The following is a 14,197-nucleotide window of genomic DNA, read 5'->3' as shown; positions in this document are numbered from 1 at the left end:
ATCACTTGTAATGTGTAAATGTACCGTGTGTGTATATATATATATCTATATACTATTGAGATACTATTAGTAGAATTTAAATTACCAATGAATAGTTTCAAACAAAATATGGAAATGCTTTCTGCAATAATATTGTCTTTAATTTTTTTTTTTCTTTTAATAGTTGAACGACCAGTCACGCGATCATGGGACATGTTAAAAAATGACAAATTCTAAACGACTATGTTGAAGCTAAAAATTAACGCGACTATGCTCACTAAACGAGGCACTGTGTATTTTTCATCCGTTAGTTGAACGACAGTTCGTCCTGTCTGTGAATTGAACTTAAAAAAAAAAAAAAAAAACGAGACGAACGACTGTCTGTTCGCTCCTCTAGAATCTAAAACGCCACGCGTGATTAATTTATTTTAAATTTTAATAACTCGCTACAAAACATAATTTCATCCTCTACGACAATAATTCACCTCAACATCGTCCTTGCTCGGAGGACATGACTAAAAGGAAGCGTGAACACACCATCATCGCTCTCTCTTCCTCTTCTTCTAGTGAAGATGAAGAAGAATGTGAAGGTGAAGAGGACGACGTTGATGATGATGAAAGAGTCAGGTTCTATATTTCATAATCAATAACTAAAGCAATTATAGCCTTTGGTTTCTTTGGATTTATGAAATTTTTTTCTTCGAAATCAGCGGGGATTCGAGTGATTACTGCGAAGACGACGAGGAGAATGAATCGGATGATTTCGATGAGGAAAATGATGACGACATTGACGACAACGACGGCACGAACGAGGAGGTTCTCTGCAAAAGAGTCGTGTGTCTTCTCAAAGGTGGATTTTTATTTTTAAAGGTTTATTTTGATCCCAGTGTCCATCTGCATTGACCTAATTGATAACATCTGTTCTTTTCCTTTCCTTTTTCTTTTATTAATTTCATTTAATATCATTAAGTTAATTTTGTATAGGATGTTTATTTCAGCACTCTATGCCTGATAAACTATCTTCAAGTTAGAAACGAATCATAATTATGTCCTTATCAGCTCAAAAGTCATATTCTCATGAGAATTGTAACTTATCATCTTGTGATCACAACAGTGAATAATTTGGTTTCATTACTTCACTACTGCCGCCTGCCTGCGGTTTTTTTGAAGCATTTTTTGTGCAATCTTGAAAACCGTGTTCTGTATTCCCTCATTGACTATAGTGAGAAATACTTTGAATTTTTTTCAAATATTTCAGAGGGGAAGGATTTAGCAGCTTTAAGTCTAAAAGAGTGCAAAGCTTATCTACGAAAGCATGGCCTCAGGCTAGCTGGAACCAAGATGGTTTGTATACAGAGAATTAAAGAGCATTGGAGGTAACTTGTCTCTCTAGCAATAAAATATTCTTGCGTATTTTATTTTTTGCATTATTTCCAGGAGTTATTGCATCCTTAGATTGCCATATTGCTTGACTGATACCTGATGTTATACACATTTTCTTATTGGTTGATTCATTCAAGAGAAAAATGAACGTAAGCTTATAGTTCCACATCTGAAAAAGCTTTCACGAATTCATGGCTCTTCACATCCATGCAATCAAAATGCAAATCAATAGTTAGTTATACAAATTGCGCTTTAGTGATATGCTAGAGTCAGCATTTGAGCTAATAACCTGAGGTCAATTGTCCATTGCCGACTGTTCTAACTTTAAATAAGTCATTTCTTGCCACACAACATATCAATTGTCCATTGCTGACTGCTATAATGCTACTACGTATGTACAAATAACAGAATAAATCAGCTCAAAGAGCAAGCACTTTTATCATATGTCTTTGTTTTTTTTCGTTGTTCTTTTGGAAGTAGTCATCACTTAACTTTGTTCAGTTGCACACTTGGGCTAGTGTGCTTTGTTCCTAGTCCTTCTGAGGTTTTTATCAGAATATTCAGTCATTTTAGAACCAAGCTGACCCATATTTGTATCCTGAGTATATGCTTTGTGCTATAAATGTGAGATCTGGTTATGATTTGAAAAACTGTTCCACTTGCCCGAGCTGAATAGTGTCCAGTTGAGTTAAAATGATGACAGATCTTGTGCTTTTTAATAAGATGATAGAAAGTCAATGAATTGAGGTATTTTTTTTTCAAACCCAGAAGGTTAGAAGTCTATTAAGCACAAAAAATAGCCCCCTTGGATCGGTTAGATGAATTGTCTTTATAGGTGGTTAAATTGATTTGGCCTACAGCTAGAAAACTGTAGATACTAGGTGAGCTTGAAGAGCTTCACTAAGTTTGTAAATTTTTAGTTAAGCTTGAACCTGTTTATTTTATTTATTATATTAGCTAATGATTGTGACTGATATGTACTTGTTGTATGCTTATATGGATGTGTGTGCATGTTCATGTCATGATACTGCATGTGCCTCTCCTTGTTCGGTAGCTCTGAGTAATTTTTAGATATAACTTCCAATCTATGTTTACATCACAGGATAAAGGATGGAAACGGTGAATTACTTTATCCAAGATCATCATTTGTCATGAATTGTACTGGTAAAGTTTATTGTGTATTTCTATGCTTTTTTTTTTTTTTCTGGTTGTTGTAATGAACATGATATGACACTCCGTAACTTGAAGCAGGTGATGTCTGTAATGGAGACGTAGTTCTGTTCACCCAGAAAGTTTATGAGAGGTACTCTGTTGTCCCATGTCTTGTTATGTCATTGTCTATGTTTTCTGATGTTCAATTTGGGTCTACTGCACTTGCTTTAATCTTTATAAAGTGCATTTTTTTTTAAACAGGTTTGATAAAGTGACAAGACAAGGCAATCTTCTAGGGAAGAGAACTGTAGCAGGAAGGGTGGTAAAGGAAAGCTATGGTTCAGCCAAACAACAACATACATTTACAGTAAGGCTAAACCTTATGGTGAAAATTTTTTGTTGACCAACGTGATTGGTGCCTGCGCTACCTATTTTTACGGGAATTATAAGCCCAAAACATTAATTAAATAATAGCGAACATATGACATTTTTAATCCATTCCACATTTATTGCTTTCTTTTAGTAGCATAGTATACAATTGGCCGGGTAATTTATCTACTTGATTGGTGACCATGATATACAAGGTTGAAGTTCTGTGGAGCAAGGGGATTAAGAAATTGCCTCCACTTTTTCCTTTGCTTGTGAAAGGCCGTAATCTCTATAAATTAAAAACGTTCAGACAGGTCAGCAGCTACTTGGATAAGTTTCTCTGCTTTTATCATACTGAAAGTTTGGGACTTACTTGTTTTCATTATTATCTCTTAGCGTTGGAATGATGAAGTAGAAAGAATTGAAGTCCTTGCTGAGAAGCACAGACGAGGTAGAGCTGCGAGACTTGTGAGAGCAATGAAGAAATCGAAGAAAAAATTGTCTGCAATTGGATTTTTGAATGGAGGTTGTGTTTTGAACCTCATTCTTTTAAAGGATTAGAGTTTTTTCATCACGTTCGAAAGAATTATCCTTTTTGTTTATAGGTGTTAAGCATCAGAAATGTTCCTATAATGCAAGACCATCTCAAACAAGAAAGACAGCTGAACCAGGAAAACAGAAGTGTGTTTATCACCACAAAAAAGACACGTTGCAACAATATGCAAAAGCTAATAATCATCATCGAGAGGTCCCACAATCTAGACAGCTGAACTTGAATAGAAACAATGTTGACTCTGAAGCCACTTGTTGGCATCTGAAAAGTGGGCGCCTCAACGCGGACATGGACCCAATGCCTCATTCACATGCTTACATCCATCAAAATCCTTGCTCATCACACATAGAATTTCATTACCAGAATGTCCCATATCGCTTTTCCGGTTATGATATGAGCTCCAGTTCAACTATGATGAAGTTGCCTCCTCTGAGGCGTTACACTGATACAGTTGTGATGCCTGCTTTGCAACATCAGAGGATTAACCATAGGAATGATACCATCCATGACTATTCAAATCCTAGCTACAACTTCGGAAGTAGAAATTTGAACCATTTTTGATCTGATTGGCCATTTCACCAATTTTCACATAGAATGGAGATGTACGGACAGAACACGAAAAGATTTTCAATGATTTCATCATTGAGACAGAGAAAAGCTGAAGTATTCCCTATCTTCAAATGAAGATGCAAACAAAAGGTGAAGATGCCTTGTAGTAGTTTCCTACAGTGATTTGCTGAAATATGTTTTAAAGGGGACGTTTCAATTGGTAATTCTGACTCTTTTTGATGATAAACTCCAATAACACAAATTCTTGTGTTCATCTGCTAATTACTGGTTCTGATTTCAGGTTGAAGGAATACATGATGCTGGAGACTACCAAACTGGAGTTAATTTGACAATAACATGGTAAATAGATGGCCTTGAGTTTGCAGTTGATGATATTTGTCATCCACAGGCCAAAATCAAACGGTACATATTCTTTTCACTGTTTTTCTTCTGTAGCTGTGCTCCTTTTACACCAACCTTGAGAGCTTATCTACAAGGTCGCTTTTATTTTGCATCCAGGAGGTCTTCTGTCCTGTTGTTTCATATGTACCATAAGTATAACTTTTACGAGCTTTCACTTCTGACATTAAAAACTAAAAAGTCGGTGCATTGATGTCATATATCCATTTCCTATTTGTAAAAGCATTTAGTTCTGTTGATTTTTTCGATGAGATAAAAAGACAAATTTTCCAGGAAAAGTAAGATAATTAATTATGTTTGGTTACATTATATAAAAGTACAAAAAGATTATACTCTATGTTCATAAAATCAAAATCAAAATACAGTTATTTTTGTTCCCAAAACAAGATACGATTTTATTTATTTAATTAATGGTCCATCAATCTTGCTAAATTCATGAAGTGGGAAATGAGGTAAAATAGTTAATAAGAAATTTCATTTGAGTTATCTAAATATAAAAAAATTTCATCAATTTGGACACTTGATTGATAAGAAATTAAGTTAAGAGACACTAATAAAAAACTGAATAAAGGTATATAGTAATGTTACAATTATACCCTCTTATTCTATGTTATATAATTTTTAATTAAGTTTATAATTTATAAAATAATGTTTAAGAAATATATGTATTTTAACATGTTAAAATTTCTTTTGAGCTCCATGATCTATTATATTACAAGCTAAGAAGGTATTCAATCACTAAACTGTTTATAAAGGTGATATAAATGAAAACTGTATCCTAATTATAAGTATATTTTGTATAACAAATGCTAAAATAAGTATTTTAAATTGCGATCTTACCTAAAATCAAAAGTTGATAATTTTACCGAAACATTTTTATATATACCCTAATTAGGATTAGCGTTTGGACTTTAGAATAAAAATAATTAATGGTGAAAAACACCATTGAATTGCTTTGTATGTTGTGTTCTACAAGTGTACGTACGTTTTGCTGCAAACACTGTCAAGGGGCGGACCCAAGTGTATGTTTGAGAGATCACCGCCCCGCAATTAAAAAAATTTTCCTTCCAAAAATTATATTTTGTTTCCTCAAAATATGTAAATTTTTTTTTTTTCTCCACAAAAAACGCTACGATACATTGTTACCAAACAATGCCTAAGTTTTAATTTTATTTTATTTTAATTATGTGGTATTCAAAGGGTGGACAAACCGTTTTTACCCGAGTGTTTAAAAAACTTCGTATCAAAATTTGAACGCAAAAACTTTGATTAAAGAATAAGGATCTCTATCACTCCATTTCAGCCGTTTATAATAACTTTCATTTTACAAAGTGAGTATTAATTAATAAATTAAAGATAGCATGCAAAATTCAAGATATTTTTGTATATTAATCCCATAGGACACTGCACATTCTCAATGCTTTTTCTTTTTGACGGACAACCAGAAGTCCACTCAACTAAAAAAAAAAATTTTAAGAAAAAGTAAATGGAAGGATTGTGTGTCCTAAATAAGAACACGAAGTGCTTCAACTATCCATGCAAAAAGTCTGTCCTCCTTCCACCCCTACCACTTGTGGATCCTTCTTTACCGCTAAACATCCAATCTATACCAATCCATATCATAACAACCCAACAGGTTTGTCAATCACTCAGACAGTTCATCAGTCAGAAAAACTTCAATATATATTACAATTATTTACATTATACATCAAACTAAATCACCCAAATCCCAATACAATAAGCAATTCCAAACCCAAAATGATAATGAAAATTCAGAACAAGAAAGAAAGAAATTCTTTCAACTCTGACCACTTGAAGTTAGTATAAGACACAAATGGGTGCATCCTCCAAGTGGATTCCTCCATGGGATATAGATAGCCAAGGAGTAAAAACAAAACAGTGTAAAAAACAATAATAACTTTCTGTAAATTGGAATTTTCTGATTTCTTGAGCACTCAGATACTTAAATTGTGATGATAATGAGATAGTGAGAGGAAAGAAAAGGAAAGGGTGTAGTGGTGTAGGAAGGAATTGAAGGAGTTGATTAACAGAATCTTGGGATAGAATTGGAGGGGCGAAGGTCAATCTCTTGGGTCCAGGCTGTTCGGTCTTGAACGTGCAAGTGCCAGTAGGTTAAAGCCAGCGAGTCAGGGTCCATCATCTCTCCACCGCCGCTCTGTTGCTGTTGTTCCGCAACTGACGTCCTCTGGGAGCTTGAGGGTCCCCTGCAATTTGCCAATTTGCCCTTCCCTTTCATTAACTCCTCCTCATCAATCATCACTTATCATTTTCCTTTTCTTTTTCTTTTTTCTTAACATCTACCAACTCAAATTATTGTTCTTTCATATTTTTCCATATATATATACCATCAAACACGAATGGTAGTGATAATTAAAATAAAAAATATAATTAGCTTTTGTTTCTCTTTTTGAGTCAATTAAACAAATAGATTCTTCCTGAAGAAAGAAAGGAAGATTTGGACATAAATAGATGAAAAATAACAAGATGAACTAACCTAGGTGGACCAACCACACCATCTATGATAACATGGGCAATGTGAACTCCTAGAGGCTGAAACTCCCTTGCTAGACATTGTGCTAAACCTCTCAGTGCAAATTTTCCACAGCCTGTTCTTAAAAACAAGAAAACAAAAATCATTATTTTCATATAATACTTTGTAAAATTTTAAGATTTAGTTAAAAACAATTTACATAGTTCTGAGAAACCAGCAATGCCATTTAAGGAAGCTGAACATCCTGTGAATAAAATTGTCCCTTTTCCTCTCTCCACCATTCCTGGAAGAACCTGATTATTCCATTCCACAGAAACAACACATAAAATACCAAACACTTTTCTTGGAATACTATACGTCAAATGAAGAAAAATTAGATTAAATTACCTGCTGGGCGCAAAGAAGGGCTCCTATGGAGGAGACAGCAAGGGATTTTTCGAAGGAGTCGATGCGAATGTCTGAAAAACTAGTCGGAAGCCAAGAAACCTGTTGATAAGCATTGTAGACAAGTACTTCTACAAACCCAAGTGAAAGAACTCCTTCAAATGCTTCTCTTACACTTCTTGAGTCTGAGCAGTCAATTCTTATAGCAAATACTTGAGCTTTTTCTTGTCTTGCTATTTCATCTGCAAATCTTGATAGTTTCCCTACAAATCCATAATTATTCTCATTATTATTATTGTTATTTTCTTTTCTCCCTAATTAATTAATTAGTAGCTCAAAATCTGGAAAATTTCTAATGAGTAGACTTAATCTTGAAAAAACAAGTGCAGTAGACTGATTAATTACAAGAAAACTATAAAATTAAAAATAATAATGCTAATTAATTACAAGAACTCCTTTTTCTCTTATTATTATCTTCCTAGCTAGAAGTTAATTAAGATAATTATAAAAGAAAGAAAGAATCATAATTTACCTAAGTCACGAGCAAGGATGGCAACAGTGTATCCTTCATGAGCGAACTTACGGGCAATGGACCGGCCGAGCTTTGGTCCGACACCAACAATGGCGGCGATGCCTTTGGGACTGCCGGAGCTTGCCATGCTCCTCATCTTGGCTCAATTACCTAATTAATTAATTTTCTTTAATTCCTACCTCAATCAACTGAAATAAATAAGTAAATATATATATATATATATATATATATATAGATGTAAGAACTTCCAGAAAAGAACTGCCGTTCTTGAATTGCTGTAGAAGTATTTACATTTTCTTGAAGAAGAAAGTTCTTGTGATTTTATAGTATTCAAGAAACATATATGAATAAAAAAATAAAAAATAAAAAAGAGAAAGGAAAATTGCTCCTTCGTGGCTGTCTAAGTCGCTGCCTCCTTTGCAAGAGGCATTCTTGCCTTAAGCTACGCTCAGCTTCCAGTGCTGCCTCCTCTCTATTTATATCTTCTCTGTCTCTCTCTTAGGTTTGTCTTCTCCACCTGATCCCTTACCATTAAAGTCTCGTTCTCTTGTCTCCTGTAAAATTCTCATTCCTTAAGAGAGTTCGCCCTTCTCTGTGGTAAAAGGAAAACTTAAGTTTTGAAATAAAGACGTATTTAATTCTGTCAACTTCAATAATTTACTGCGACGGAAATTCTTAAAGGAAATTAAATTACAAAAAGTTTTTGCCAACTAGCATTTTGATTGGTGTTTTCGATTTGGCGAATAAAAAAAAAAAAAAAGTTATTTATAACGTTTAATTCATAATATTATATAGGTCCACGGGACCCAATAAATAAAAAAAAATTACAAGACTTTTAATTTTTCTTTTAACGTTATCGATAAAAGTAACGTTTTACGAATATCACTCTTTTTTTTTTTTTTTTTTTTTGAAAGGGAACGAATATCACTCTTTATCTAAACATAAAAACAAAAAGAATTAATTGAACGGCAGGGATTCAAATCCTTCAATCTATCTATTCTCAAAAAAAGAAAAAAAAAAGAAAAAAAAAAAGAATTAATTGAACGATAGGGACATGAATTGCATTACAAATTATTATATACAACTACATATAATTCTGTACTCCGAGTGGGACATTTTATCATTAGGATTGTCAAGTGAAAATTAAATAAAATTTTACATGATGCAACTATGTAAATAACCAAATTTTCTACGTTGCTCATTGAAATTAATTGACAATTATTTGATGCATGGGAACATGCATGCTCTTCTTTTTTTATGAGAAATTTATCTTTAAAATCACCAAGAATTAGTCACAATAATATTTTCATTTGTATAAAAACTTGATTTAACGTATCAGACCACTCCAAAATTTGCAGGTTTTATAATTTCACACTATTTTGAACTTTCTATCGATCTTACTCCAATTTCAATTTTTTATAACAATATCTTCGATTATAATTAGGGATGGAATGGAACTACAAATAAAAAATATATCCCTTTTTTTTTAAATTAATAATATCAAACGTCATACATATACAACTTATATAGAGACATAACAGGAAATATAGGGGCCGCAAGGGCTCCAATGTCCATTTAGTCCATAAGATTATAGAATTTATTTAAACTTACCCTCCTAAACTTTTCCATTAAATTTAAGCCCCTAAAAAACGAGAAAATTGAATTTTCATACTTTTATTTTTTTTGTTTTTAGTTATATACGGGGGCTAACATCCCAAGTTAAACAACAAATCTAATTATGTAAATAGGACAAACCACAAGCATGTTGGATAGGCTAACCCACGACACTTCAGTTCATGAATGTATAACCAATTATTAAAATAATTTGAAGAGACACAATTCTAGCAAAAGGAATAATATAAAAATAAATAAAGAAAAAATAGTGCAAAATATATATACCTTTCATATGCATTTAATTAATTAATTGTCTGCAATTTGTCTCACTTTAATTAAGCATGAACACTATTGATTGCTAAACAAGATAGAATATACCCCTAAGAAAATTTTCACCTCCAAGCTTTTTACGTCCTAGTTTTGGACAAATTCTAAGATTTTAAATTTCTGATTAATCCAAGTTTAGCCTTAAATCAAATAATAAAAAACAAAATATTCCTCAAAGAATATGTCACATTAGACTTATAGTATAATAATCAAATGTTTATCTTGTATTCACAAGGACAAAATTAGGGTGTTAATGTAAAAGGGTAAACCTTTTTTTGGTGTTTAAATCATTAGATATCTGAATTAATTTCATAGATCTAATTATATCTAATTTGTACTGGGTAGGTTTAAAAGGGATAAAGCACTCTCTTCTGAGTATTTAAATTTTAAAGTTCGAACTCGACAAATTTAGTTAAGGAAGAAGAACTCCCTGCTATCATACACATCTGCCTGCCCGTAGATAAAAGGAGGTAAACTTTTAATAGAAAATAGAGCGATTCCAGTTGTTTGTAAATCTTTGATCAACTTGGATTCCAACCACCAGGAATAAAGCAATTCCCTCCTTCTAATCAAGATAGCCTGAAGAAGCAATCAAATCTTTTTCTTCATCTAGGGAAATAATTTGTGAAGTCAAGTCCTCCAATGCTTTTGAGGGGCCTTTAAGGATAGATCCATAAGGCGCAGTCAAATTTGTATGCACATGAACATGATGAGAAAGAAAGAATGAGACAAGGCAAGTTGCCAAAAGTATTTAATACTAACAAGGCAAAGAACCCTAAAAAGAGGCTTTTGATTCTAAGCAGGCTTTTGTTTTGCATCACAGCTTTTTTGGCCTTTTGATTTCCCTAGTGGAGAGTGACTATGGACTGGAATACTCAACTCAGGTGAAGAAATGAAAGTTTCTTTACATGGCTTTCTAAATAAGCCATATATTGTGCTGTCTCCAACTCAAATCAAGAATAGACTTTTGTCAAAACCCTGAAAGCCGATTATTAATATTTAAACAGGAAATCAAGAATTTAAACCTCTCGGAGTCAAAAGTAAAATACTATTTCTAATCAGCTACTGGGTTTAGCAGCTGCCCTTTTCCTCATAATCTAAAATTTACCTCATAAAATATTAAAAATTTTTAATTTTATCAATAAAATAATGAAAATTTTCCATTTTTGCTCTCCAAATTCTGAATTTTTTTCGTTCCCCTAATTTTTTTTGTCTGATTCCGTCATATCTGCAAGTTACCTAACCAAACAGAATAAAATGTTGTTTTCTTTTATTTATTAATTTATCCCTCCTTTTCTTCTGAACTTGGTCATGTCCTATTCACTTCCATTGCCGACAATCTCCCATTCTGGAAAAAAAAAAAAGTAGCCATAGATTTTTTTGATTCTTACAATATATATTCTTCTAAGTTCTCATACGTAGAATTTTAAGATATTAGATAAGGACTCCACCTACACTGCAATGATGATCGATTCCTGACTGAGTAGAGAAGATACCCTTCTCCCTGTCATCATTGATTTTCCCAACCAAAAGATCATCTGAAATTTAAAAAAAAAAAAATTAATCTATAAACTTAGGAAAATAATTAACACAATTCTATTATTTTAAATCTTAAATTGAAGTTATTGTTTTTCATTTATTTAACAATAAAATTACATACCATATTTTATATTTAATTAACTTCAATGTTTCTATTTATAGTTAAATATTTTCTTTATTAATTTATGAATGAGAAATATATTTCAGTATAAACATAATAGGTAATTAGATAAGCGGAAGTGAACTACATCTAACTAAATTTTATTTGTAATTAGGTTATAAAGAATTCGAAATCCCGAGACATGTAGAAAATTATTATTATTATTATTATTATTTGAAAGAAAAATCAATTGCTTGAAAAAAAAAAAAAAAGAAAATAGAGATTCAATCATTGAGCATGGGACCAGAATAATGTGGAAGTTTTGGAGTGGCCCTTTTTTTGTATATATCTTGATTCTTCACTTCTCCATTAATTGATTAAATTTATTTTATTTTATTTTATTTTATTTCGTCCACTAGCACAATTCTAACATGAGAACATGTTCTGTTCACTACCACAATTTGAAGTTCGACTCTTTGTGCTATCATGCTGGTACTATATCTCATGATTGGAATCATCATTTAATTATTGTACATGAAATTCTAGATTTATTTTTTTTTTTTGAAATATATAGATTTAAAAATTTGTTGTGAAAAATAAATAATGGTAATTTCCTAAATTAATACTCTACTAGATGTCAATCTGGCTATTTTATTATGAGTTTGTTTGACGTTTGAAATCGAAATTTTTCTTCGTAAATATAACACTTTAGATGTTGGTTGATAAAAAAAGAATTTAAGAATATATATTCTTCAAATTTTATAATTAGATTTTCAAATTTATCTTAAAAAATGTGACTTTAAATTAATGATATTTTTTTCATTATATATTAAGTGGAAACTTTTGTTATATGAAAAATAAATTACATGTGTACGGGTCAAAACAAGATGGAGATTGATTATACCGTCTTTAATTTTTTTTAAAAATGTTGAAATAAAAAATAAAAAATTAAAAATTTAGTCATTTTCAATTGATTTGTAGAAACTTATCGTTCCGTGACCCATCTCATTATTTAAAATATAATAAAATAAAATTTTAAATCTATACGAAAGAAGTCACATCAAACACTAATAAGGAGTTCATATACTTTTATTAATTTTTTTAGCCAAAATAATAAATTTTTATAATTATCAATTGTAGTTAAATAAATTTATTAAGTAAAATAAAAAAAAAAAATCAAATAATTTCAATTTCTAATTCAAAATTTTTTGGATGAAAAAGAAGGTTTCTTAATTGTTACTTATTGGTCAAAGAGAGCATTAAATATAATAAGACAAAATAATTCTATGTAATTGATACAAATTAATTTTATATATTTTATGAATTTTTACTAACCATTAAAACTTCGAAGAAATACATATCGATTTTGATTAAAGAATTAATCGTATCTCAAAATTATCTTCCAAATGAAATTTATTTGGATTAGAGCACATTTAATAATTTATTAAAACACGTGATTGCATGCAAATTCTCGTTTTACTATCAATCATAAGTTCAGAATTAGCTTGGCAGAAGTAGAAAATGGTGTAGTCAGTTTCACAACATTCTTGTTAATATTGTGCTTCGAATGGGTTTTTCAAATGTCAATTTTCTCTCTAGTATTTTAACTCTAGTTTTGTTTTATGATTACTGTTGTCTATCGTTGTTTATCAGCGGTAACCCCTACCTCCTATTTTCTATTTTCCTTTTCGTTTTCATTTCTTTTTGCTTTTAATATTTTGTTCGCTCTAGTTAATTCAGATCTATTTTTTTCTATAATAGATTTATCCTTTTTTGGTTTTGTTATTGTTATTATTATTTTGTTTTTGTATTTGGAGTTTTTTTTCTCCCTTCCTTGTGAGGATAATCCCTTCATTGTGAATTACTAATTAAAATAATGTGATATTTGATTTATTTGGTTGAAGACTTTAGATTTTGATTTATAGGTGTGGATCTTCGATCAATAGAGCCAGGTAATGTGACATGTTCCTCTATTGATGCTATTAAGGTATAGTGGCGTAAACTCATCTGTGTTCGTCATATCTTGCAAATTTTTAGAAAAAAAAATCCAAGTATAGAAGATACAGAATAATTATTATTTTGTCGTCCAAATCACTTAACGGACTAAGTGCTGCTATGAAGATTTATATCTTTTGTCGAAACAAATCCAAGTGGGAAGATTGAATGTTAATATTTTTTAATTTTAATTTTATTGTTTAAAAGAATATAAATTCTTTTGGTCTGTTAAAAGATTAGCGAACTCTGTTAGCTATTAATAATAAAGTTCTATGTTTGATCTATGTGAGTGTTGTAATTCTTAATATTATTATTAATGAATTATATTTATAAAAAAAATTCATAATTTTATTTATAAATTTGAAATGTAAATATGATATAACAATTCTCCCCTACAAAAAGAAAAATATATAACAATTCTACAAGTAATATTTTTTTTTATTCATTGTTGTGTCATATTTAGATTGAATGATGATTTCAAATTTTAAATATTCGCATAAAGATGTAATCAATTTTCATTAATCCAATCTATTTATCATTTTTATAAAATAATGAAATAAAATCATAAAAAACCATGAATTTTTTATAATTATAAATATTTTTATAGTCTTATAAAATTAAACATTATAATAATTTTTACTAATTTCTAATACTATAGGTAAATAAAAAAAATATTTTTTGAGAGCAAACGAGTCTTATGTACTGTTTGGATAGGCACACAAACAGCACCTAATAATTTCAATTTTGCATTATGCAAATGGAAGTGGATGCCGTATTGATGTTGGCAGA

General features: G+C 30.8%; 2 protein-coding genes across 5 annotated transcripts; one reads left to right on the top strand and one right to left on the bottom strand.

Annotated features, from left to right (window-relative positions):
* The first annotated feature begins 434 nt into the window (after nt 1-434).
* LOC105639678 (SAP domain-containing protein) lies at nt 435-4,683 on the top strand. Of its 2 annotated transcripts, none has more exons than XM_037635719.2 (10): nt 435-606; nt 690-829; nt 1,238-1,355; nt 2,465-2,526; nt 2,614-2,665; nt 2,776-2,881; nt 3,099-3,197; nt 3,280-3,409; nt 3,489-4,135; nt 4,287-4,683. In XM_037635719.2, exons 1-9 carry the CDS (start codon nt 491-493, stop codon nt 3,995-3,997), a joined length of 1,332 nt encoding a protein of 443 aa, XP_037491647.1. In that variant the 5' UTR covers nt 435-490; the 3' UTR covers nt 3,998-4,135; nt 4,287-4,683. The 2 variants fall into 2 exon arrangements, with proteins under 2 accessions (XP_037491647.1, XP_012079197.1); XM_012223807.4 differs by having other exon boundaries at nt 3,489-4,205.
* Nucleotides 4,684-6,062: 1,379 nt separating this feature from the next.
* On the bottom strand, nt 6,063-8,465 carry LOC105639679 (NAD(P)-binding Rossmann-fold superfamily protein). Of its 3 annotated transcripts, none has more exons than XM_089719111.1 (6): nt 7,834-8,465; nt 7,476-7,564; nt 7,305-7,383; nt 7,117-7,210; nt 6,921-7,037; nt 6,063-6,630 (listed from the first exon to the last, which is right to left on the bottom strand). In XM_089719111.1, the coding sequence occupies exons 1-6, from the start codon at nt 7,967-7,969 to the stop codon at nt 6,450-6,452; spliced, it is 696 nt and encodes a 231-aa protein (XP_089575237.1). In that variant the 5' UTR covers nt 7,970-8,465; the 3' UTR covers nt 6,063-6,449. The 3 variants fall into 3 exon arrangements, with proteins under 3 accessions (XP_089575237.1, XP_012079198.1, XP_012079199.1); XM_012223808.4 differs by having other exon boundaries at nt 6,921-7,032; nt 7,305-7,564; nt 7,834-7,983; nt 8,125-8,457; XM_012223809.4 differs by having other exon boundaries at nt 6,921-7,032; nt 7,305-7,564; nt 7,834-7,983; nt 8,270-8,456.
* Between the last annotated feature and the right edge of the window lie 5,732 nt (nt 8,466-14,197).

This window comes from Jatropha curcas, chromosome 3 (genome assembly GCF_041381405.1).
Source record: "Jatropha curcas cultivar XTBG-Jc1 chromosome 3, XTBG_Jcur_1.0, whole genome shotgun sequence".
NCBI classification, from domain to species: Eukaryota; Viridiplantae; Streptophyta; class Magnoliopsida; order Malpighiales; family Euphorbiaceae; genus Jatropha; species Jatropha curcas.
The sequence above is the reverse complement of the archived record's forward strand: the minus strand, read 5'-3'. Positions and strand labels throughout refer to the sequence as shown.